The following is a 27449-nucleotide window of genomic DNA, read 5'->3' on the forward strand; positions in this document are numbered from 1 at the left end:
CCCCAATGCTGCATTATAGTGTCGGTCTAGACTGTGAGGATACATATCTGGCAATGCATTGTGTTAGAATTTACACTTTTTGTGTAATGTTAGAATCATAATAGATGTTGGGAACAGATTAACTTTTAAGTTAAGTGTGTTGTGGGCAACTGGACTGAAACTCATGAGTTTACACCCAGGATCACGTGAGTGTCTCAAGGACAAGATGTGTCCTACTGTCCTGCACGTACACGAGATAACGGACTGTCTCAAGGACAGTGTGTTTGTGTGTGTGAGGCACGTACACTCCATGAGATGTTCACTTGAACCCAGCATGATTTTGGCCAGGTGACCTAACGTCCGCACCATGATTGGATGGACACAAGCTTAAGACACCGTGCCAGACCAAGATCTCGCGCCCAGGACAGTACCTACCGTGGATGGAAGACTGAGAGGTAGAAGGCAGAAGTAGACGACCACGAGGAGGGATTACGCGGTACTATTGTTCTGTTAGTGAATCTATTGATTGTGCTTACTTGCCCACACCCATCGGGAACTTGGACGGATCCTGGAGTTTAATAAACACTACTCTGGTTGCAAACAGTGGTTGTGTTTGATTGGAACTCAAAAAGAAGATTTTATTTTCTAACAATTACTCTCTCTCCCCTCCCTCCCTCCATCTCAGTATTGCGCTGGAGCTCAAGCTCCTTAAGTTGGGTTTGAAGTCTGGTTTTAACTTTCACCTTTGATTCAATGGGTTGTGGTTCAAGCCATATATCAGTATGTTGAGAGCATTGTCTTAGGCTGACAGTCTTATGCAGTGCTGAACGAGCCGTCCTTTGGATGAGGTGCTGCCTGTTCAGGAGGATGTTAAAGTTTTACTTGAAAATTTGAAAACAGAAGGGAGTTTCTCTCAGTGTCCTGATGAACACTCCCTCAGAGAAAACAAATTGGTCATTAATTTCTTGGCAGTTTGTGGGTCATTGCTGTGCACAAATTGGCTGCCATGTTCACTTACAAGTGTACAGTCTCTACACTTTACAGAAATCTCTGTGAAGTGTTTTGAAGCATTTTGACACGATAAGGTGCTTTATCATATATAAGGATGATTGTGATTATTATTACAATGCTATGCACTGAATTAATGACGTGTTGAAATATGTAGCAATGCTGAATAAGATACTGTAAAGATGTCACATGATTAAATGATCCATTCCATAAAACACTTCCATATTTCAAGGTATTTTTTAATAGTTGTTTCATAGCTGTTATGGATAGTATTGAAATCTATTGGGCACTTTATAAAGAAATAATTACCATTCTGTCCATTATGTACCACACAATAATTGTTGTATATTTTACTGAAACTGTAGAAATCATGGAGTCAATGACATAACCGATCCAGAGTCGTGTGACTGGTTGGATTGAGATATGGCATTTAAAGACGTTACAATTTATAAATTCAACGTGCTGAAGAAAAGCAGAAGCATATTTTATTAGTTCTCTAATAATGCATTTAAAGGCCAAAAAAAAAAACACTTAAACATCAACCAACAATACTCTATCTACTGATCCATATGGAACTATTGTCAACAATGATTTTACTACTTGAATCTAAACAATAGATAAGAGTTGAGCAAAATATTGGGCTATGTTTCACCACCCAGGTGCTGGTTTACCATCTTAGTTCTCCTACCCTACAGCTCAACTGTTGAATTTTACTGTTGTAATTCTCAACCAGCTTCAAAATTCAAATCGGTACCAATTTAACCTCTAATCCGTTATTTTTATGCAGCAACAATAAACCAAAAGTAAAATTCATACTCTACTGAAATACTCTGCACAACTACATTTTGGTAGTTGAATCTCAGGTTATTGCAGAGAAATGTATTACTTTCAGTTGTTCAAAACTTCCTGTGCCTATTAGACTAAATATTATTTTCCATGTGATAACATTTCCTAGTGCTGACATGCAAACATTTCTACTCCATCAATGATTTTGCAGCACATTTCTAATCCAACTATCTAGAAAGTCGTACTGAGTAACGGTCAGTGCAATTGCAATAGGTAAAAGCCCACAAATTATACAGTCAATTCGCTCTACAGTATATTCTATGAAGCGTTTTGAGATAATAAACGCAATGACATAATAAGGCGCTGTTTAAATGCTAGGATTATTATTATTGTTTGTAGTACAGCTGCATTCATAACCACCATTGAATCCTTTGTGTTGCTCTCACAAATCCTTTCCACACTGAGAGCAAAGGATGTCGTCTCTCTCTGTGAGGAAACCACGGCCCACCAGTGATATGGAGCATTTCTTGCAGTTGAAACAATCATTGTGCCACTGCCGCTCTTCAAATGAGATGTACTTGGTCCCTCCAAGGCCTAGAGTAAAAAAATGAATATTTTTTTTCAAAATCTGCTGCTTTATTGAATTGAATCTGCCATCTACTTGCCCACTCTGTTAGCATAATAATAATAATAAAGAATCTCATGAGAAATTGCGACATTTTAAACCAACTATTTCAATAAATAACTTTATCCAATCGTAATAAATAAACTATACATTGTATATTTGTTGAGGCAGCTATGAATTGCACAGCAAAGGACTATTTTATATAGTTAATTTTACTAGCAGATGCGAATGAAGTACAATTAATATGCAAGTTTAATAAATGCAAATAACATTCAATCATGGTACTTTGAAAATATATGAATTTGATATAATTTGCAAATGCAAAATAATTGAATACAATTTTGAGCCCATTTATAATTAAAATTCTCCAATTACAGATGTCAGAGAAAATGTTATAATTATAATATTTTAATGGCATAACAATAGCCTGGAATCTCTAATGCCGAAGTTCACCGTCTTAAAATTTTGTCTTAAAATTTAAGACAAAATGCAAAATTGTGGAAAATTCTTGAATTCAGTCTAATGTTGGAATCAGCTTTTTCACAGTTCTTTTAGAAACAAATTAAGCCTTAAATTAAGATTTTTCCAAATTCTGCACAATCTTAAAGTTTAAGACAAAATGGTCTTATGGGCTAAGACTAGGTGGAATTTCAGGGCATGGGTTTCTCATTGAACCTTCTTATACAACACCTCGTACGTGTTGATGCCTTTAAACATGGCTTTGGAAGCATAAAACAGAACACATGAACTAAGCAATGAGGTTTTGAATTTGAACAAGAAGTCAAATCTCACTGACCAACTGTGACAATCTCTTCCCCCCCTGTCATTCTATCTGAGAAACCTACCACTGATCGGATTAGAACAACCAGCACATTTTTTGGCATAGAGGCTGCAGAAGCAATCCAGGCAATATGGAAACTCATCTCGGGAGGTAAATCGCTGACCGGCCAATGGATTTTTGCATCCTGTGCAGAGGAAACACTCCTTGTGCCAGGGTTGATCACGATAGGTAACTCCTCCAGTAGTAATGGCCTGGTAGATAAGAAGAAAATATAGATAACCACTATTGTACTTAGTTCATCCGTCATTGCTACATCCAGCCTTCAGATGGAGACGTTAAACCAAGGTCGTGTCTGCCTGTTCAGATGGATGTTAAAGATCCTATAGCAGTATTCAGAAAGAGAAGGGAGTTTCTCCCAGTGCGTTGACCAACAATCACCCAAATTAAATTGGTCATTCATTTAAAGGCACTATACAAATGTCCAGTGCCTTGGGAGGTCCTCCCGATGTGAAAGGCGCTCTATAAATGGAATCGTGTTGTTGTTGTAATTGTGTTGTTTTTCTTGTTGTTATGACTGTTTGTGGACATTCCTATGGGCAAATTGACTGCCATGTTCACTCACAAAATACACAATGACCACACTTTGCATTATATCTTGTGTAGTGGGATGTCCTCTTGATATGAAAGGCACTATACCAAATGCAAGGATTATTACTATTATGATAATAATACTAAAGTCAAAGTTCAGTTGAAAGATTAGTACATGGGGATCGGTGAGGTATTTTAGCAAAAGAGTGTTGACAATTGTTATATGATAGACATTACTTTTGAATTTATTTTCGAAGTTCTTTTAGTAATGCAGAAACAGAATGAATATAGATTATTTTTTGACATTAGAATACTTTCAGATAACTCAAGGCATTAGGATTAAAGCTCACAGGTTCAGGGATACAAAGGGCAATTTTGAGACAGTCACCATAAAGTATTTCTTTACACAGAGGGTAATTAACAGCTGGACTGCATTGCCTAGTGGAAAAGGAAGGCTGAAATGGCAAGTCTCCGCAATCTTGCATGAAATTTCAATGAAGATAATGTAGACATTTACAAATAAATATTTTCAAATTCAGAAAGAGTAGTTTGGAAAAAAAAGTAATTTTCCTAAACATTTTTCCCTTTAATGTGATTAAAGTAGCTGGAGATCATCTGTAATAACAGGCAAGCAATTGAGCTGCTACAATTGGCCTTAGTGCAAAAAAGACGAAAATCAGCCAACATTATAACTCCCATTGCCACCCAAACTGTAAAAGTGTAGTCATTGGGTCCTATGTCATCCTGTGAAGTGCTTTGAGATGTCCTCCTGATGTGGCAGGCAATATATCTATTACACTATTATTATTAATAATTATAAATAATAAATACTCTGCTGCCACTCTGTCAGGCTCTCACATCAATAATGGCCAGTTTGGTATCAGATAGAGCCTTGGGAAAGGTATTCCCAGTAGAAGAAAAAAGAAAAGAGGAGTGGAGAAAACTAGAGGAGAAACACAGAATTTTCCTGATCTGCCAATCACATTACATTCCTGAGATCAATCCCGTTCAAACTGTTAAATATATAACAAATGAATACCACATGGAGCACAGCATACAGTAGACTTACCCAGGAACCCTCACATCTAAAATGAGACTCACCTTTTTGCATTGAACGCAGTGCATGGCAAACTGCTTTTCGTAGCAAGGCACGCAGTAATTTTCATTTTCTTTTGGGATGAAGCTTTTTGTGCCCATTGGCTGTTGGCAGCGGTGACAAATGAAACAAGTCTCATGCCAGCTACTTCCTTTATGTTCCATCTTTCGAGTTCCTACATTTTAGTAAAAGAAGTTGGGGAAAGTAGAAATGAAAGTGGCATCTCTTCTATTTAATAATCCTTGCATTTGATATAGCGCTTTTCACGTCGGGAGGACGTCCCAAAGCGCTTCACAGAACACACTGTAAAGTGAATTGACTGTATATCTGTGGGTGAACGCGGCAGCCAATTGCGCACAGCAATGTCCCACAAACAGTCGTAGATTGAAAATGACCAATTTATTATTGTTTTTGGTTTTGGAGGGATTATTATTAGGCTCTGTGTGGAGTAAGGAAACTTGCCCAAGGTTTCGCCCTGTCTGGAAATGAACCCAGGTCTCTCACTTACAAAGCGAGTGCTCTAACCACTGAGCTACAGGACTCCACAATGGTATTTCTACCATTGAATTGAAAAACTAAAGACCATCTTTTCTGAATCATTAATGTCCAATCATCCATTCACATGTCTCATTTTGGTTCACTTGGAAACACTCTTGCTTCTGGGTTATAAGGTTACTTGTTGAAGTCCTGCACCAGGACTTGAGTTTGCAATCTAGGCGACTACTCCAGTGCAGTACAGCAGTGCTCGAACCTTCAGATAAGACTAAACTGGCTCTTTCTGGTGAGTCAGGTGGATAATAATAATCTTTGCATTTGACGTAGCGTTTTTCAGGTCAGGAGGACGTCTCAAAGCACTTCACAGGATTTATTGTAAAGTATAGTGACTGGATTTTAAATATCCTATGATATCTTCCAAAGAAAAGCAGGATTTTTTCCCGATGTCCTACCCACGATTGCTCCAAATTCACAAAAACACAGATTGGTCATTTATCTGATTGCTGTTTGTGGCAGGTAGATTACCCACTGTATTTGTTTACTTAAAAACAATCGCTGGACTTTTGAGTAACTTATTATGTGAAGGGCTTAAGATGTTTTGATACTATTTCAAATGGAAGAATTGTTAGTTAAGAATTTTAATTTGCAGCAAACTAAACCTGTTAATCATCCTCTCAACAAACCATTGTACGTTAAATAATAATAATCCTTGCATTTGATGCAGTGCTTTTCACATTTTCTAAACGTCTGTTGACAATTGAAGCTGAAACAAGTTGATGACCTGTAATGCAATACAATTATAATTCCATTTATGAGATTATGTTTTCCCAAAGTATCAGCCAAAGACGGATACCCACAAAGAATAGTGAATCTTCTGTTATCCATTATCCCTTAAAATGTTCCCAAAAGAGATCAATTTTGTAACGTGCGGTTTGTGGACTGATGCTAGAGATGTCTGCTCTTTGCCTCTGGGCTGATACATTACTGAAATCAATCCTCTTCAAACAGTTAAATATGTAACAAATGGATACCATGTGGAGCACACTTTTCACAACTTTGTTCAGTTGCTATGCATTTGTGTGTGTGTATGAGAGAGAGAGAAAAAGAGAAAGGAAGAAAAAATATTAATAGATGACAAGATGCAATACAGTATTTCATAACAGATTCTGTAACACAAAAAGTTTATTGAGCATCACTTTTATCACCCTATACTTTCTACTTTTTAAAAAATATTAAGTAATACAGTAATTGCAAACTGTTTTGTTAAGTACAGGATTGTTGAACGGAACAAAAGCAGCACAAAATGGATGAGGAAAATAGAGCCTTGACTTACTCAGTTCAGGTGCTGAACTTGAATAGACACAACACACTCTAAACCCAGATAAAAGGGGGAAAAAAAGGTACTGTAATAACATCTAGTGGTTGTAGATAAAACATTTACAGTTCTTTATCTCATACTGAATTAAGGCTAGCTCAACACAATAAGGATCCAAAGTTCTACCAAATTCTTGAAAAAACGATAAGGCTTATAAATTGAATTGAAGAAATTTCCACAATTCTGCAGAATCTTACATTTTAAGACAAAATGCTCTTACGGGTTTAAACTGGGTGGAATTTCAGGCCAACAGCTTGTTAAAAATTGTTTGTTGTCATGATTCATAAGACAGGGTTTAATTGTTGCTGGATCTTCCTTGTAGTGACGTGTTTCCCAATCAATTCCATACATATTTAATGTAAGTATGCATATTTGATTGTGTGTTTGTTATTTAAATAAACGTTTTATTTGAAAAATGAAGGAATGCTGGCTCTTTTAATGTGCTTAAAATGTTAATGGCTTCACTGGGGCCCCAAACCCCAGAGGATCGAATTCAAGATCCTTGTCCTCACCTTTAAAGCCCTCCACGGTCTTGCTCCTCTGTGCAACTTATTAAAACTTCACCAACCTGTTCACTCCCTCCACTCTGCAGGCACTGGCTTGTTCCACGTCCCCCATCTCTAGGACCTTCCTTTACGACCATGCTTTCGATCATCTTCCCTCCCCCACCCCACTTGCGTTCCATCTCTCTCTAATACCAACCCACAGCACGGGTGCAAATCCTTCATTGTCCAGTGCCTTGGAATGCCCACCCGACATGAAAGGTGCTACATAAATGCAATTTGTTGTTTGTTGTTGTTGTTGCCATAATATGAGGAGTTCATGATACATTCTGGAAACTATTGAAGGCATATTGGAAAATTAGCAGTGGGAAAAAGGTCTCTGGTTATATTTACAATAATCAAAATGTCAATGTTAAATATGGGGGTCTAAAACACAATATTCATTACTTGACTTCTCTCATAGTGGAAGCAGTAACTGGAAGTGTGTCACAGCAACTCATGGCAAGTCTGTGTTCTTTTTTATCTGAGTAGAAGTGGAATTCTCCTGGGTCAGCGAGATTCACTTCTGGTTATTGTCAAGTTGTTAGAAAATCCAGCTTTTTTTTTTCATTTTCTCTCTTTTTCTTTCTCTCTCACATGTAATGATAGGAACTCAACAAACCAAGTTCAACAACACATTGAGCAACAACACAAATGAGCCGAAGGGCCTATTTAAATACAAACTTCTCTTGTGATCTCTTGTCATCCGCAGACACAGGTTAAACTTCCACATGTATGCGGATGACACATAAATCTACTTTGCCTCCTCCAGCATCAAGTCGAGGTCAGCTTGTCTGGAAGACATCAGGGCCTGGATGAGTGCAAACTTCCTGCAGCTGAATATGGAATATAAGCCATACCTCTCCGACCTCCTCACTCCCCAATCCACCACTCAAATCCACCACCCAGCATCTCTGCTTGACTGGCACCAGCCTCCTATTTGTCCCTCACACCCTCCGCTCCACCATTGGAGATTGCGCTTTCAGCAACTACGCCTCGAAACTGTGGAACATTCTGCCTCAATCCCTCTGTCCTTCCCCCTTTTTCAATTCCCACCTGAAAAACCTTCCTTTTCAACCGTGCTTACAGTCACCTCCCCACACCGACGCAGAGTCAGGCTCCACTACTATTAAGCATTCTGAGACCCTACCCTGCATGGAGGGCACTATATAAGTGCAAGTTGTTGTTGATTTTGTGACATTCCGGTGTAGTATTTGGTGGAGTGTTATTATTTTTGGTGCTTGAAAGTTGCATCTTAAAGTCATATCAAAGGTTAAAACAAAGCTCTCTTCAGGCAGATCCACCTGCTCACCCAGATGTTCAAAGGATGACCGCTATAGGTAAAGTTTTATTATTGGTTAGTCTTTTAATGGTATAGCATCTTGCAACTATGAGAATGTTGCTGTTTAATGATTAGGATTTTATTATTGAGTGAATGCATGATGAAGGCAGAACCAGTCAATTTTGATAAATAATATAGGACAGACATAAAGACCATGATAAGGTTAGGAAGTAGAAGACTCTGACATCAATCTAATAAATAGATTCTGTTGATCCCGGTCACTGGATGCATTTTGGAACTTGTAACACCTTGGGATATCCTTCCGACGTGAAAAGCGTTATACAAATGTAATTTGTTGTTGTTGTAATAGTAAAACATTTATCATTTAGGAGTGGAAATTGTGATATTTCTTATTAGATTTGATATGATAATTCTTCCATTAAATCTATTACTGAATGAATTCACCAAACCTATGCAAACCTTGGCTTCCAGTTTGATCCCATCCCTCTCCTTCCTATCCTACATTTGGACTAGGACTAGGATTGCTTTTTTCCACCACCACCACATTGGTCGCCTCTAACCTTATCTCACTCTAAAAGCCAATGAAACCCTCATTCACACCTTTGTCACCCCCTGCCTCAATTTTTCAAATGCACTCTTTACCAGTCCCCCAGTTCCACCAGCCAAAAGGTCCAACTCATTCAAAACTCTGCTGCCCACATCCTCACCCATAACACACTGCACTTCAATCACCCTAAACCCATATCCGCCACCGCCCACATTCTCACCCGCACCAAACGTCGTACCCTGACTACTCAAGTCCTCACCAAACTCCGTTGGCTCCCTGTTACAGAGCAGATCGACTTCAAGATCCTCACTCTAGTGTTTAAGTCCCTCCATTCCTTGACACCCCCCTATCTCTCTAACCTCCTCTCTTCCCACAGCAGTACCTGCCACCTCCGTTCTACTGGGTCCGGCCTCCTCCGTGTCCCCCAAATCCTCCGCTCCACCATCAGTGGCCATGCCTTCAGCCACTACCCCCAAAACTTTGGAACGCCCTCCCTCAACCCCTTCACCTCATCCCCTCCTTCCCCATCTTCAGGTCACTCCTGTAGACCTTCCTTTTCGACCGCGCCTACAATCGCCTTCCCCCTCCCCCTAGCTCGGCCTTGGGCTCCACCATTGTTAAGTGCTCTATGACGACCCCCTGGTGTGGAGAACGCTATATAAATGTAAGTTATTGTTGTAAACCTTGCCAGGCTCCACCAGCACCCCATCAATGTTCTGACAGCAAGTACATTTGATTTAATCAGACATTAGTACATTTACAGTTTATTCTAACCTGGCATTATGGTCTTCTTGCATTCATGGCACTTAGAGGAGTATTCATTGGAATAACAATCAGTGCAGAGCAATTGATCGTCCTTGGCAGCAAAAGGCTTATCCACGAGAGACTGTTTGCACTGGAAGCAGTGAAAGCAGGCTTCATGCCAGTGCCGGTCCTTGTGAGACAAGTCCTGTGGGAATTTAAAAAAGCACAAGCTTAAGCATCTCAAATAACAGTTTAAACATCAGCCAGTTTATATGAGAGTGAACATTCTCTACTGCCTCCCAAAAGGGAGTGGGGAAAAGGGGGAGTATTTGATGTGCTCTGTAGATAACACAGATGGCTCTGGTTTGCATTTTTGTTTGACAATTAAAAGCATGAACTATGCAGAAGTGATCTTATACATATGCACAGGAAGTGCAGCACTAATACATTTTAAATATGGAACTACACTGATCCCTGGAACCCATCCTTGTGGAGAATGGAAGCTGAAACAACCGGAATGCCATCTTCACAAAGAAAAAAACTATCAAGTGATGTTAAAGAACAGAGCATGGGTACAAGTACAATGAACCAGATAACCTCCTCCTGTGCTGTACATTTCTGCAATTCCATTATTTCAGTAATAATATTGGATAACCGTGCTACATTACCTGCACTACCCATTAGGTCTTTTGTTGGCATGGATTCCTATTTTAACTTCAAAGAACAGTACCTTTATAAAGATAACAACTTGTGCATTTCTATATGATTTTATTAGTGATCATCCTGTCGTCAATCATCACCGAATACATAAGCACATAAAAAGTCAACGAACCTGTTAACTATCAACAGATATTTGCCTAGGGTTGTCATGAAAAATGATACATTGAAATGGTACTGGATTAATTTAAGAAGCAGCTTGATGCAGTCATGTAATGAGGAGTAATGGGGTTGGTATTCTGGAAGGATGAGATCAAACAGGCTAAGAGCCTTCTTCATCTAATCCATCTCTTGTAATCTTATAACCATACTCCTTCAGGCCTGTTGCGTTTCAACTGAAACTGGAGAGGGTAAGGAGCATAAACTCTCCTGGTCACAAAACAGCTGAACATTTCTGTTGCCTGGTGTACAATAATACTTATAGAATTCTTATAGAATATAGTAAATAACTCTAAAGCCCTTTATCTTGCATATTTTTTATATTGCTGGTCAACAATCCCTCACATAAGAACAATCATTCACTTCATGGCTGTTTGTTAGACATTGCTATATACAAATTAGCTGTTGCATTTACCTACAATTTATACAGTCAAAAACTATATACTCCTTTAAGGCAAGTTTCAAGATCCTCCTCTTCGACCACCCTCCTACCCTCCTTGCCCTCCACCCTCCCTATCCCAACACCCCAGCTCAGGGCCAAATCCCTGACTGTCCAGTGTCTTGGGACTTCCTCCCAACGTGAAAGGCGCAATACAAATGTAATATTGTATTGTATGTAATGGATAAATTGCACTTACTTACATTAAAACGCTGACACTATGTGCTATGTTAATGTGTACTGTGCAATAGGAAGTTTTTTGTAAAAACTCCACTTCTTGAATGTTTATCTTTGCTGATGTACTGCACGTTTTTATGGAATTTTGGAAACTTCTATCCCATTTTTTATTCTTGCTTACATTAACAAAATCGGGCGATTCTGGCAGGGGTGGAAATGATATTACAATTACATGTTTTCATGCAATCTTTGTCAAATATATTATGGCACTAAGCCATTCATTGCACAAAAGGAACCAAAATATTTTATGGAAATTATAAGCCCAAGCAAATCAAAAACCCCTTTCCCCACAATGAACCAAATGTGGATTTATCGTTTGCTTTGGTATCTTTGATGCTTGGGTCTGTTTACTAAAAAAACATTTACACTTGTTCTCCATGTAGCTCACATAGATCGCCCACAGAAGAACAGTCATGTTGGTATTTTCAGATTCCATGGAAAGATGAGATAGAAATTTCACCTGGTTACAGGTTTACTCTATCAACATACCATTTCATAGAACCAAAAGTTAGCAAATTCTTAAAAAATGGTGTCACTTCTCTACCTCCGCCTTCCTCCACCTCCGCCACATTGCCTGCAACTGTACCTTACCCCAGATGCAGCCGAAACACTCGTGCATGTATTCGTCACTTTCTGACTCAACTTTTCAAACTTTACTTTACTCCACCCAGCTCCACCGTGCACAAGATCCAGCTGATCCAAAACTCCGCCGCCCGCATACTCACCTGCACTAAACTCCGTACCCCCATTATATCAGTCTAGCCAGGCTCCCTATCGCCGAACAAATTGATTTCAAGATCCTCACACTCGTTTTCAAATGCCTTCATGCCCTGACACCTCCATACCTCTCCGACCTGCTTACCCACAACCTACTGCCTCCACTAGACTGACTCCAGCCTTCTGCATCTCCCTCGTGCCCAACATTCCACCATTGGTGGTCGCGCTTTCAGCCATCATGCACCAAAACTTTGGAACACTCTCCCTCAATCCCTCTGCTTTGCCCCCTCTCTCCCGTTTTTCAAGTCCCGCCCGAAAACCTTCCTTTCTTCTATCCCTCAGCCTTGTCCCTTTCTTCCCCATTTTCGGTCATGTCTGAAGACCTTCCTATACGACCGTGCCTACGGTTTATCCCCCTCTGCCCCCGGGTCGGCATCTAAGATGCCGTAGAATTGTTAAAAATTCTGAAATTCAATCTTGATTTGGAAACTGGTTCTTTTTAAGAATTGTAGAAAACTGACTTCCAGATTAAAACTGAATTTACGAATTTTTTGCAATTCTGCACAATCTTAAATTTTGAAAACATACAGTCCCAAAGGCTCAAACTACATGGGATTTCAAGCCTATAGATTCCATACTGAATCTCAAAAAGGTGACATGAAGATGCGTAACTCTGTCTGTCCAGTGCCTTGAGACGTCCTCCTGACGTGAAAGACGCTATACAAATGTAATTTTGTTCTTGTTGTTTCTGCCTGCTTAACTCTGCTCAATGTGCTGAAGCAGTGCAGCTATAGTATTGAATCAATTCCAAGTTTACTCAAATATTGCATGTGAATTTGCAATACATAGTATTTTGGGAAATTACTAAATTAAGCTGGTTTTTCATAAAACAACTGCAGAAAATCCACTTGTGGGTTGACTGCAATGCTACCTGCAGTTAATTCACTGTCAAGATTCACATAAGAATAATGCCCTTTGGGTAAGGTAAACCATGGAACTGCACCCCATTAGAAAGTAGAATGTATCATTAAGACTTCATTTGGATATTTGCCTAGTTCAGTTGGTAGCACTCACATCTTTGAGTCAGAAGGCTTTGGGTTCAAGCCCCACTTCAGGACTTTAAATTCATATAATCTAGGGTTTACACTCTAATTCAGTGTTGTGTTGTTGGAGATGAGAAGTTGAGCTGAGGTCCAATCTGCATGTTCAAATGGCTGATAAAGCCACGGTTCTCTTCAACCGTGCCTTCAGCTCCCCTCTCGACTCTCTACCCCCTCCTCACTCCCTCCCTTCCCTCCCCTCACCCTGAACATTTCCCCCCTGCTCAGGTCCCATCCCAACTGTCCAGCGCCTTGGGATGTCCTCCCGACGTGAAAGGCGCTCTATAAATGCAATCTTGTTGTTGTTGTAAAGTTCCCATGGCAATATTTGAAAGGAAAAGAAAGTTTCTTCTGGTATCCTGGCCAACAATCCCCCTGATGAAATTGTTCATTTGCTTCATGACTGTTTGTGAGGATGGGAATGTGATCAGAAAGACTGAAGGCCCAAATGCCGATGGCGATCGGGCCTTCAACCTTTATGCCCCAACCCTCTGGAACTCCATCCTGGAATCCCTTCACCTTGCTACCTCACTTGCCTCCTTCAAGGCCTTTCTCAAGATCTTCCTCTTTAACCATGCCTTCAGTCATCCTTCCACCCACATCCCCTTTGGCCACTACCCCTCTTCATTCCAACCCCCAGCTCAGATGCAAACTCTTGACTGTCCAGCACCTTGAGATGTCCTCCTGATGTGAAAGGCGCAATATAAATTCAATTTGTTGTTGTTGTGGAACATTACTGTGCGCAAATTAGCAGCTGCATTCACCTACAACATATACAGTCAACGCACATTACAGTGTATCCAGTCAAGTTCTTTTGAGGTGTCCTCCTGACCTGAAATGTGCTATATTAAATGCAATTATTACTATTAATGTAATATTAATCCTTTTTCGGAAGGTGGACCAAGCATTTATAAAATATGAAATTTATTGCATAACTATGATTCTTACATAATGATAATAATAATCCTTGCATTTGATATAATCCCTTATTTTTCTCACATTCTTGAGACATCTCATATTGCTTCACAGGATATACTGCAAAGTGGTTTTGATTGTGTGCTTTGTGGGCAAAACACGGCACCAAGTTTGCACACAGTGATGTCCCACAAATAGCCATGAAGTGAATAACCAATTTTATTAGGGCAAGACTGTTTGTCCACAAATAGCCGTGGATTGAGTGACCAATTTTTTTAAAAAAGTAATTATTACCCCCGGAAAAGTGATCCAACAATCGACTAAGAACCGGGTTCCTACTTCCCGCTAGTTAAACAGAGGCATATGGAGTAAGGAAATTTCCCCAACGTTTTGCCCTGCCAGGAATCAAACCCAGGTCTCTTGCTTGTGAGGCAAGTGCTCTAATCACTGAGCTACAGAACTCCAGGACTTATTTGGGGAATTTGTTGACCATGACACTGGGAGAAACTCCCTTCTCTTTTCGAATGTCGTCATGGGATCTTTAGTGTCATCTGATCAGGTAGATGGGACATTGGTTTAACGTCTCATCCAAAGGATAGCATCTCCAACAATGCTACACAACACCAGCACTGCATTGGAGTGTTACCTTAAACTATGTGATTCCAAGTCCCGATATGAGGCTTGAACACAGAAACCTTTGACTCAGATAGTGCTACCACTGTGCCAGACTCACACACATTACAAGAGTAATGGCTTTTGGGCAAAATATCCATGGAACTGTAACCCATTAGAAAGTAGAGGGTATCATTAACCTTCATTTGGATATCAGCCTAACCTAGTCAGAAGGTCATCATCATTAAACAGCGCCATTATTAAAAGTTGTAGTTTTACAGCAGTAAAAAAAGATATGCTTTGTAATTGATACCTTGGTCACAACCTCTTTTTGGATACCCAAAGTTAGATTTGGAGGGCAGTTCATACAAAGGTTAATTGAATGAAGATAAGAAAAAACGATTAGTAGGTTAAGAATTTACATTTGGTAACATGTCAAAATCTAAGTCTCGTCTGACATTTCCATTCAGGTTTTCCTAAGAGAGGGAGCTGCCAGCTTTCAGCAGGTTCTGTGGCAGGATGATGGAAAACTGCAAAGAAAATGCTCCTTGCACAGCCAAAGAGCACCTCCAAATGCATCAATCAAGGTGTACACTGCTATCTCAAGTTGGATTGCTAAAAAGAACCAGATTAACTAAACAGAGTGGCATGAATGTATGTGAGGTGAAGAGGTGGATGGGTGAAAATATTCTTTGGGGGGCTGAGCAAAATTCAGTTAAAGAGGTGCCTGTAAGACAGGTGAGGCAGTGGCTTAACTGACAGGTCCATCGGCCAATCAGAGGTGAGGACGCCCCGGTGAGCTGCCCACAGAAGTTGAAGTGGGCAGGTGGCCCTGAGGAGTTGGGAGAGGGGCAAGAGGGGGCCTGCGGGTGTCACAGATTGGGGCTGCTCAGAGGATTGGCTGTGGTCCTCTTCAGGGCTCAGGGCTTTCACCTCCCAGCTTCTCTTAAAGATTGAGCTGTAGACAGATTGGGGATCGGGCCTGTGCCCTTTCTAGCCTTAGCCACTCGCTATCTATGGTGGGAACAGGTGTCAGCCTGGCTTATTTGATGGCCCTTTTGCCTCTGAGTCAAAGGCTTGTGGGTTCAACCCCACAACAGGACTTTGAAGTTATAATAACAACTTGCATTTATGTAGCACCCCTCAGGCAGTGTCCCAGAGCGCTTGACAGAGGCGGTATGACGCTGGGGGAGGGGTAGTGACTGTAGGCACGATCGAAGAGGAAAGTCTTCAGGTGCAACTGAAGGTAGGGAAGAAAGGGGCAAGACGGAGGGATAGAGGAAGAGTGTTCCAGAGTTTTGGGGCATAGTGGCTGAACGTGCGGCCACCGATGGTTACACGGCCTACTGAGATGTCCAATGTTGGAGGTGCTGTCTTTCGGATGAGATGTTATACTGAAGTTCCATCTGCCAGTTTAGAGATTCTAAGGCACAATTCAAAAAGTGAATGAAATTTCTCCTGGAATCCTGGCCAACGATCCTCAGATGAAATTGGTTATTCACCTCATGGCCTGTTTGTGGGATATTGGCTGCTATGTTTGCCTACAAAATACGCAGTCACTTCGTTCTGTAGAAAAATCTTCAAAAAGTGCATTGAGTCGTGCTCCTGACGTGAAAGACGACAGGAGCACGACTCAAAGCACTTTTTGAAGAGTCAAATGCAAGGATTATTATCAACAGGGAAGAAATAATACAATATAAAACTGACTTAAAAATTATTTAAAAAAATAACCACAGGAGCTACTTGCCAAGTGTGTGTGTACTGAGGTCTATCATGCAGTGAATATTGCAATATTTTAGTGACAGGGGATGGGATTGGGGGAGGGCATTTTGCAACTGAGTGGCTTACTCGTTTACTTTAGAGGGCACTTTAAGAGTTTGCCACATAGTATAGCTATTTCAAGAGTAACCCACATAGCCCCTCCATTCCCACTCTAAGATCACGACTGAAGACCTGCCTCTTCGACCGTGCTTATGTCACTTCCTCCCTCCACCCGGTTGGAGTCAGCCTCCGCCACTGTTAAACACTCTGAGACGCTGCTCCACATGAAGGGTGCTATATAAATGGATGTTGTTGTTGTTGTATGGGACTGGTGTCACACATGGATGGGACGAGCTAAGGATGATAGTGTTCCATTCCCTAGAGGAGATTATATGAACCAGTTGGTACTTTAGCTCAAATTATAATTTAAAAAATAATTACACAACAGCAGGATTTGAATTTATGACCTGGACTGCTATCTTAAGATAATTACACTACACTACTGTTCATGCTATCACGTCAATCTTGTTACGAAATATTGCATTTTTCACCCCAAGTTTATAATGGGATTATATTAGGAATTCTCATTATAAACATGTATTAAAAAGATTGCCAGTTTTAGTGACTAGAGGAGGATACAGCCCATACTGTGTGAACAGCATTGAACCATTAAGATTTCACTATCATGGCTTTTTTGCACATAAGATTGTACAACAGATGAGCTTCTATTATTGCAATATGAGCAAACTTGTGGTTACTGTTGACTAATTTTACATAGGGTCAGGAAGTGGAGAGAATAGTGCAATGGCAATGTTAACATCCATTTCAACATGCAGATGTGACCTTGGATTCACATAACATCTGAAGATTGGGACCTCCAACAATGTGGCACGTCTCAGCACTCATTGGAATGTTACCCAAGACTACATGTGTTTAATAGTCCCAATCTCCCTCAAGCCCTTCACCTTCAAATCTTCTTTCTCTAAGATAGGAGCCAGGCTGAAACACCAATAATTGCATTTGATGGACAACAACAACAACAACTTGCACTTGTATAGCGCCCTCCTTGCAGAGTAGCGCCTCAGAGTGCTTAATAGTGGTGGAGCCTGATTCCGAGTCGGGGAGAGGTGGCCATAAGCACGGTCGAACAGGAATGTTTTCAGGCGGGAATTGAAAGAGGGGAGAGAGGGGGCAAGGTGGAAGGATGGAAAGAGAATGTTCCAGAGTTTTGGGGGGTTATGGCTGAAAGCATGACCTCTGATGGTGGGGCGGAGGGTGCGAGGGACGAGCAGGAGACCCGCGCCTGTCGAGCGGAGTTGCCAGGTGGTGGATTGGGGAGGGGGGAGGTGCCAGGCAGTGAAGGAATTTGAACACCAGTGTGAGGATCTTGAAGTTGATCTGTTTGGTGATGGGGAGCCAGTGGAACCTGGCCAGAACTGGTGAGATGTGGGTACAGAGTTTGGTCCAGGTCAGTATGTGGGCAGCAGTGTTTTGAATGAACTGGATCTTGTGAATGGTAGAGCTGGGGAGACCTGTGAGAAGTGCGTTGGAGTAATCCAGGTGGGAGGTGACAAACACATGTACGAGAGTTTTGGCTACATTTGGGGTAAGGTACAGTCGGAGGCAGGCAATAGGGCGGAGATGGAAGAAGGCAGTCCTGGTCAGGGACTGGATGTGGGGAAGGAAGGAGAGTTGGGGGTCGAACTGGATACCTGGGTTGCGCACTGGTTCAGTGAGTCTGAGGGAGAGCCCAAGAGTTTAGATCCGCAGAAGTAAAGACGTTGATGGGAGCCAAGCTGTATGGCTTCCGTCTTATCCACATTCAGCTGCAGGAAGTTTACACTCATCCAGGCCTTGATGTCTGACAGACAAGCTGATAGAACATCAGCATACTTGGAGTTAGTGCTGGAGGAGGCAAATTAGATTTGTGTGACATCCACATACATGGACCAAGGATGGAGCCCTGGGGTATTTCGCAGGTGACCGGGGGGGGGGGGGGGGGGCGGAAGGAGAAACCATTTGCTGAGATGAAATGGAGGTGGTTGGTTAAGTAGGGCTCAAACCATGCAAGTGCGGTGACATTGAGGTGGATGAGGGAGGAGAGCCGATGGAGGAGGATGGTGTGGTCGACTGTGTTGAAGGTGGCAGAGATCCAGGAGGACAAGGAGGCATGAGGGAACCCTGGTCACAGATAGAGAGAATGTCACTTGTGATTTTGACAAGCGCTGTCTCTGTGCTGTGGGCAGGGCGAAAACCAAACTGCAGGGGCTCGAGGAGGGAGGGGAAGGAGAGTTATGACCGAAGTTGATCTGCAACAATGCATTCCAGTACTTTGGCAAGGAAGGATAGGTTGGAAATGGGATGGTAGTGTGTGAGATTAGAGAGATCGAGGATGAGTTTTTTGAGGAGGGGTGTAATGACAGCAGTTTTCAGGGGGAGTGGAACAGAGCCTGAGGAGAGAGACAGGTTGACCTTGTTGGCCAGCAGGGAGGAGAGGAGAGGGAGTTGAGTGACCAGCAGCTGGGTGGGGAGGTAGTCAATTCAGCAGGTGGTGATCTTCATCCAGGTGAAGTTGTAGCTCAGGGGGAGGAGGGAGAAATGGGGGCAAAGGAGTGTAAGGAGGGCGGAGTGGCAGGAGCCGTGGCAGAGGGAGAAGGTGGTGTGGATGGTCTGGGTTGGGTGGAAGGGGACATGATGGGGGGCTGGGAGGGAGTGGGGGGCAACAATGCAGCCAAGCAAGTGTTTTCAATTTTTGAGGCAAAGAAGCCTAGGACCTCTTTGCACTTGTCGTTTGATGTGAGGATAGAGGGGACTTGAGGGGGTGCACGGAAGAGGTGATGGACGGTGGAAAATAGCATCTTTGGATTGTTGTTGTTGTTTGCCTCCAGGATTACTTGGAGTAAAAGTCAGTTTGGGCCTGTGAGAGGGGGAAGTTGTAGTTGCGGAAGTGCTCCACCCACAGCCGGCGGTGAATCATGAGGCCGTATTTTTGCCATCTGTGCTCGAGCATCCAGGTTTGTGTTTTGAGTGAACAGAGATGACTGTTGTGCCAGGGGAGCGGGTGGGTTTGGAAGCGGCCCTAGATTTCTGGGGAGCCAGGGAATTAAAGATTGTGGAGAGAAGGTCATTCAGCACCTTGACAGCTGCATTGGGATTGCTGCGGGTGGAGGGCCTGAGGGAGAGGAGGTCCAAGGAACAGGGCATTTGTGAGGGACTCAGCGGGAAGCTTTTTCCAGGGGCAGAAAAAAATGGTGGAGGGTTTGGAAGAGGGGAGAGGGATCTGGGAGGAGAGGGAGATGAGGAAGTGGTCTGAAATGGCCTTGTCCGTAATTGACAAGACGGAAATGTTAAGGCCATATGTGATGATGAGGTCGAGGGAGTGGCTACGTTTGTGGGTCGGTGAGTCGATGTGGAGGGTAAGGTTTAGGGAGGAGGGCAGTGAAATCCGAGGAAGTGGTGCAAGGGGAGTTTAGGTTGAGGTTGAAATAACCCATTATGAGCAGGTATTCAGTGCAGAGGGACAAGATTGAGAGGAGAGAGGAGATATCAGTGAGGAAGGAGCCAGGAGGGTTGGCGGGGGGGTTGGGGGTGGTAAACTAGGAGGATTTTGAGGGAGAGAGAGGAGGGATGGTAGAGAGTGAAGTGCTCAAGGAAGGAGAGATGTAATGCCTTATTACGTCATCAAAACAAGACAATGCTCTTCACAGGATTTACACTACGAAGTGCAGGGATTGTGTACTTCGTAGGTTAATACGGCAGCCAATTTTGCACAGAGCAATGTTCTAAAACCAGTTAAATTTTATCTGGTGGATTGTTGATCAGGACACTGGGAGAAGCTCCATTCTCTTTTTCAAATTGTGCCTCAGCATTTTTAACATCTACCTGAGCAGGCAGCCGGGATCTTGGTTTAATGTTTCATCCAAAGGACAGCACCTCCGACAATTTGGCGCTCCTCCAGTTCTGTATTGGGAATATAAGCCTAGACTGAACTCAAAGTTCCACTGTGAAAAAGAAGGCTAGCTTTGTTATTGGTGAACTGCCATCTGGTAGACGAGGTCAAGGAAGTGGCCTAACCCTGTGAGAGGCAAAGTAAATAAGGTGGGGTGGGTCACACCTCAGTCCTATCCAGTAGCTCCTGCTGGGACTCACTTTGGCACCTGGGAACACCCCAAATGGGAACAACAGAGATGTAAAATTCAGGAAAACTTTAAAATGGAAAAAGAAAGTTTAAAAAATCCTGTAAACAGTAGACAATAAATTAGTTAAAAGATTTACCGGTGCTTCAAAGTCCTAATGTAAACGTTTGATTTCTAATGTGCCGGGATTAAAATGACCAAACCCCGTATCAAGAATTTTGGGGTCATAGTCTAGGCTGTCACTTCAGTGTATTACTGAAGGAACGCTGTATAGTCATAGTTGGCATCTTCTCGATGAGACATTACACTGAGGTCCCAGCTGTGCCTGGACAGGTAGACATTAAAGATCCCATGACATTATTCAAAAGAGAAGAGACTTTTTCTGATATCTCAGCCCACAAACCTCCAGATAAAATTAGTCGTTCACTTCATAGTTGTTTTTGGAGTATTACTACGTACAAATTGGCTCCCGCATTCGCCGACAGATATAGTCACTACAATTTAGAGTAACATTGTGTGAAGTGCAGATGAGGCTCAATATCAAATGTAAGGATTATTATTTTGTAATGAGCTTTGCTGCTTTGACTAAAAACCTTTGTCAGTGGTCAAAAAATAATCCTCATGATTCTCTGTCACGTTTTTATTGTTCGTTCACCTCATGGCTGTTTGTCAACTTTGCTGGCGCAAACGCCTGTCACACGTGACTACGAACCAACAGTCACTACATTTGATAGTAACTACTGTACTTGCCAAGCATTTCAAACACGTCGATGTGATAAGGAAACATAAAAACGGAGGCGCTTTCTCATCTTTCTACGTTTGTGAAATCTGCCCATTTAATTTTAATGCTAAGTCGCCCCTCAACAACAAACAAAATTACAACAAAATTGTAAAGCGCCTTTCACGTCGGGAGGACGTCCACAGCAGAGAACACCACAGTAAGAAAGCAGATAATGTACACTGAATTACTATTATTTCAAAGCTTTCAGTAAAAAGGTGCATGTAAATCCAGCCTAGTGCATGCAGCTACAAAGCAGCAATTGATAAACAGCAGACTCAACAACACAACAGGGAGGATACACTTCAATGAGTGAGGATGACTGTCGACATACCTTATTGTCACAAGCAATTGGTTTCTTGCAGTCTTCACAGGTATTAGAATAAAGGCTGTCATAGCACTTCACACAGTAGGGGTTCTCCTCCCTGAGGATGTATCTTTTCCCAAGCAGGGACTCTTTGCAGTAGTGGCAGTCAAAGCGTTCTGTCATTGTGCTCTCTGGAAAGCTTTAAGGGCAGGAAACAGACTCATTACTTATTTGCTCAATGTGTTTCGGCACATCTGCATTTGACTCTGTTCAGCTGGAACAAGAAAGAAAATAAAAAGGCACTTACAAATGAACAGCATTCAGCTCTGTGTGACCAGTGGAAATGGCAACAAACCGTCACGGTCACTCACTACCCTGATGGTCAGGCAGGGGCTGAGGTGTTAGATTTCCGGCCTCTGGAATTCATATAGTTTGAAGTGCTGTGTATCCATCGGGTGAGCTTGTGTTGAAGCAACTGAGTGGCTGGCTGCCTAATAAAATCCTTGTGTCATTTTACCATATAAGGATAGAAAAGCTTGGAAATGGTTCTTTCTGAGAGCTCAGCTTGTGCTGGCAGCTGAACTTCCCTCCCTGCAGGTTTACTGTTTCTCTCACTGCATATTCTCCTCCTAGTAAGTGAGCAGAGGTAGTCTAGCCACAACAGAAACAGGTTTGCAAAAGAACATTTGTAATTCGTTCAAATAGACAAAGACATTAATAGTCCATCATCACCTATTTAACAAGCTTTGTGTCTAAATTAATTGTTTGATTAAAACAATCTCTGAATTGCTACGTTAAACAGGGTTAAACAGAAATGCACAAATTAAGGATTTTACAGCCGAAGAATTGCTCTCATCTTGTATAAGTGGATAAATCGATCAATGTACAAGTACAGTATAAATGTGTGGCTACAGTCTTTCACAACTTGAGATAAACCTACGCTCTCACGTTCAGTTTCTAATTAATGTAGTTGATTGTACCACTTGCAATTATTGCCAGACGTGATATTTAGTTGTACTATTGTCTCTTTACCCTTGGGGCCTTGCTGTAGACACACTGTAACAGGGCAGTTTATAGGTCAAAGGGAAGGAATCCTTGAGTTTTAGGATTTACGGCAAGAATTTTCAGGAAAGAAATAATGCCAGTTGCACTGTGTGAGTTTAATTATCCACAAGGATAGGATCCCTATTCATTACTTAGTTTAACTTATAACTGCAATTTGCCAGATTGTGTATGAGTTAGTGAAGTCACTATCACAAGCGCATGAAGGGCGCTATATAAATGCAAACCATTGTTGTTAATAATAATAATATTTGCATTTCATATAGTGTCTGTCTTCCACATTGGGAAGATGTTTTAAAGTACTTCACAGGATTTACTGTAACATGTAGAGACTGCATATTTTGTAGGTGAATGTGGCAGACAATTTGTGCACAGCAATGTCCCACAACAAGCTTATAATAATAATAATAATAATAATCCTTGGATTTGATATAGAGCTTCTCACGTCGGGAGGACGTCCCAAAGCCCTTCACAGAACACACTGTAAAGTGAATTGACTGTATATTTGTGGGCGAACGCGGCAGCCAATTGCGCACAGCAATGTCCCACAAAGAGTCGTAGATTGAAAATGACCAATTTATTATTGTTTTGGGGTTTTTGGAGGGATTATTATTAGGCTCTGTGTGGAGTAAGGAAACTTGCCCAAGGTTTCGCCCTCTGCCTGGAATGGAACTCAGGTCTCTCGCTTGCAAAGCGAGTGCTCTAACCACTGAGCTACAGGACTCCACTTATAAGATGAGTGACCAACTTTGTCTGGGGGATTGTTAGCCAGGGCATCGGGAGAAACCCCCTTCTCTTTTCAAATAGTGCCATGGGATCTTTAACGTCCATCTGGTCAGGATTTGGGTTTAATATCTCACCTGAAGCACTGGAACAATAGAACAATAGAACAGTTCTGAAAGTACTTTTCGCTCTGATTTTTAACTCCTATTGCTCGTCTGAATTGTTGCTCTTGTGCAAAATTATTGGGGAAGGTTGGGCACGTAGATATTTTTGCTAACCGCTGTTTATTTATTTGGTGCATAGGTGTAAATAATTTGTGTCTATGTGTATTGGAGTCCTGTAGCTCAGTGGTTAGAGCACTCGCTTTGCAAGCGAGAGACCTGAGTTCAATTCCAGGTTGGGGCGAAACCTTGGGCAAGTTTCCTTACTCCACACAGAGCCTAATAATAATCCCTCCAAAACAAAAAACAATAATAAATTGGTCATTTTCAATCTACGACTGTTTGTGGGACATTGCTGTGCGCAATTGGCTGCCGCGCTCGCCCACAAATATACAGTCAATTCACTTTACAGTGTCTTCTGTGAAAGCGCTTTGGGACGTCCTCCCGACGTGAAAAGCGCTATATCAAATGCAAAGATTATTATTGTTATTATTATTATTATTATTTATTATTATTATTGGGGATGAGGGTTTCCCTGCTGTGATATATCTTTCTCTGTACTTTTCTTGCTGCATCTTTTTATGGAGAGGGAAAGGTTATAGTTTTTGTTTTGAATTTGCCCTTTAAGTCTGACCACCAGCTGTCGTTTCTTTATGACTAAGTACTGGCTTGTCCCACTTCCTCTGGTGAATATGTCCTCTCACAATGTTATTATTGGAAATCTTGTGACACATTTTCTTCACATTTTTTTCTCCTGTCTCTTTCCCTCTCCTGACGAGTAAGATTCTTTTTTCTACTGGGGTTCCATTTGGGATCGTGCCTTTCACACTGGGAGGATGTCTCAAAGTGCTTCACAGGATTTACTGTAATATGTTGGGACTGCACACATTACAATAACTGTAATGTGACTCCCACAAAATCACATCAAAACGTAAGAATTTTTCTTAACAATTTTTTTCAATACGAAGAGCTTGTGCCTCTGCATCGCCAGGTGCACATATGTCTTGTCAGCACTCCGAGACCCTACCCTCATGAAGAGTGCCATAAACTGCAAGATGTTGTTGCTGTCATTTGGGACAACAGAAATAACCACAGCACACTGAAGAACAAGCTGACATAGATCAGAAGATGACAACTAAGCACTGCAAATTGCAAGACTGTGAGCCTGACTGTGAGATTACAATAAAAATTGCAAAACTTTGGCAGACTTTTGGAGATCCTCATTGGATTGCTAGACATTTTATATGCCCTGAAACAGCAGTGTTTACTGGAGCTGTTACAGATTGCACAACACTGACGGATGATCATCGTTCTGGTGAATTGTTGAATATGCAACAAAAATGTAAACAAACACAAATCACCAACAAACGACTAGACATTCTGCGTTTCAAGAGTATTGGTTTCACAGAGGAGTTGATACTCTGTTAGCATCCCTGCTAGAAAGCATTTGTTGAGTTATAATAAAAATGTAACTGCAAGAAACATCTCACCCTTGGTTTAAATTTATTTTAATAGCACAACTGTTTTTATCAGCATACCCTATTAAAAATCTGAGTTTCATCCAGAGATACATACTTTTAAATTGGTTTTATACGTGAGAATAAAGGTCTGTTTTGCCTATCGTCCTGTTATTCCTTTATTAGGTACCACCTTCAGGCCCAGGCATCCTATAGTAACCATATGAAGTCCTGTGTGGAACCTGCTACTAGCGGAATTTAAATACTGTATCTGGCAGGTGAGGTGTAATCATTTTAGTTAATATGACAAAATGACAAGAGATCTATGGGTGAAGAAGGCCCTTCGCCTATCCATCTCATCCAGAAAACCCACCCCAACAACATCAGGCTGTCTCTTAAATGAGTCCAGAATCCAAGATTTTGAGATGTGACAGCCATTGGGCAAGTGAATGACATTATTAAGGCTGAGCTTTTCAGATTTTTCAAACACTGAAGATAATAATCCTGAAATAAGCCTTAATAGACTTCTGTGTCTTAAATATTCAGTCTGGCTCAGTTGTCAGCACTCTTGCCTCTGATTCCAAATGGTTGTAGGTTCAGGCCCCACATTGGGACTTTGACCTTACAGCTTATCACTCCAATGCTGTGCTTGGGGAGTGCTAAATTGTAAGAGGAGTTGTGTCTTTTGGTTGAGACGTTAAATAGAGATCCCACCTACCTGCTTAATAATAATAATAATAATAATCCTTGCATTTGATATAGCCTTTTCACGTCGGGAGGACGTCCCAAAGCGCTTCACAGAACACACTGTAAAGAGAATTGACTGTATATTTGTGGGCGAATGCGGCAGCCAATTGCGCACAGCAATGTCCCACAAAGAGTCGTAGGTTGAAAATGACCAATTTTTTATTATTGTTTTTGGTTATGGAGGGATTATTATTAGGCGTGTGGAGTAAGGAAACTTGCCCAAGGTTTCGCCCTGCCTGGAATTGAACTCAGGTCTCTCGCTTGCAAAGCTACAGGACGATGAATGTCATAGATTGCCATTTGCTCCCATATTTGATCAATCTCCCAGTTAAAAGCTATTGGCCACTCACTTTATGGTTATTTTGTGGGGCATTGCTGTGCAGAAATTTATTGCTGCATTTGCCTAAAAAATATACCCAATACACTTTACAGAAAAACTCTGATGCTCTTTGAGATGTTTTGACATGATAACCTGCGATTTCAAATGCAAGTAATAAATTCAATTCTGGTTGGGGCCTGGTGTTAGAATAATAATGTTTTGTAAATTTATCCTCCTGAAGCCTATCCAAAGTATAATTGAAAAAGTTATACAAATAAGAAAAAAGCATGATCAAGAATGTGGAGTCCTGTAGCTCAGTGGTTAGAGCACTCGCTTTGCAAGTGAGAGACCTGAGTTCAATTCCAGTCAGGGCGAAACCTTGGGCAAGTTTCCTTACTCCACGCGCCTAATAATAATCCCTCCAAAAAAAAAACAATAATTAAATTGGTCATTTTCAATCTACGACTGTTTGTGGGACATTGCTGTGCGCAATTGGCTGCCGCGTTCGCCCACAAATATACAGTCAATTCACTTTACAGTGTGTTCTGTGAAGCTCTTTGGGACGTCCTCCCGACGTGAAAAGCGCTATATCAAATGCAAGGATTATTATTATTATTATTATTATAATGAATGAGGTTGATGTAAGTAAGCTATTCGGTCACATTTCTCCCTCCACTCCCTCCTCAAGCCCCTGCAGTCTGGTTTTCACCCTGCCCACAGCACAGAGACAGTGCTTGTCAAAGTCACAATGACGTTCTCTCTATCTGTGATCAGGGCTCCCTCTGTCTCCTCATCCCCCTGGATTTCTCTGCCACATTTGACACAGTCGACCACACAATCCTCCTCCACCTTAGAGGGACCGCACTCATATGGTTTGAGTCCTACTTAACCAACGCCTCTACTTCATCTCAGCAAATGGTTTCTCCTCCTGCCCCCGCCCGGTCACCTGCAGGATACCCCAGGGCTCCATCCTTGGCCCTCTTCTTTTCCTAATCTATATGCTCCCTCTGGGCGATGTAATCCGCAGACACTAGGTAAACATCCACATGTATGCAGATGACACACAAATCTACTTTGCCTCCAGGATCAATTCCAGGTCCGATGATGTTCTATCAGCTCATCTGGCAGACATCAAGGGCTGGATGCGTGCAAACTTCCTGCAGCTGAATGTGGACAGGATGGAAACCATACTCCTTGGCTCCCGTCAACGTCTTCACTCCTGCGGCTCTGAAT

General features: G+C 41.8%; 1 protein-coding gene across 3 annotated transcripts in view; it reads right to left on the reverse strand.

Annotated features, from left to right (window-relative positions):
- Positions 1–2120: 2120 nt before the first annotated feature.
- The window catches only part of LOC103172336 (four and a half LIM domains protein 2), a 31952-nt gene continuing 6623 nt past the window's right edge, over positions 2121–27449 (reverse strand). The window contains exons 3-8 of one of the 3 annotated variants that reach the window (XM_042334366.1): positions 22055–22234; positions 21775–21946; positions 9900–10074; positions 4869–5038; positions 3244–3430; positions 2121–2367 (exon numbers count right to left, since the gene is read on the reverse strand). In XM_042334366.1, the coding sequence (XP_042190300.1) occupies positions 2216–2367; positions 3244–3430; positions 4869–5038; positions 9900–10074; positions 21775–21930 (840 nt within the window). In that variant the 5' untranslated portion in view covers positions 21931–21946; positions 22055–22234 and the 3' untranslated portion in view covers positions 2121–2215. Of the gene's footprint in view, positions 2368–3243; positions 3431–4868; positions 5039–9899; positions 10075–21774; positions 21947–22054; positions 22239–27449 lie in introns of all 3 variants that reach the window. The other 2 variants (XM_007885127.2, XM_007885122.2) reach the window with 2 other exon arrangements.

The sequence above is a fragment of the Callorhinchus milii genome, unplaced genomic scaffold (assembly GCF_018977255.1).
Source record: "Callorhinchus milii isolate IMCB2004 unplaced genomic scaffold, IMCB_Cmil_1.0 Scaffold4, whole genome shotgun sequence".
Classification (NCBI taxonomy): Eukaryota; Metazoa; Chordata; class Chondrichthyes; order Chimaeriformes; family Callorhinchidae; genus Callorhinchus; species Callorhinchus milii.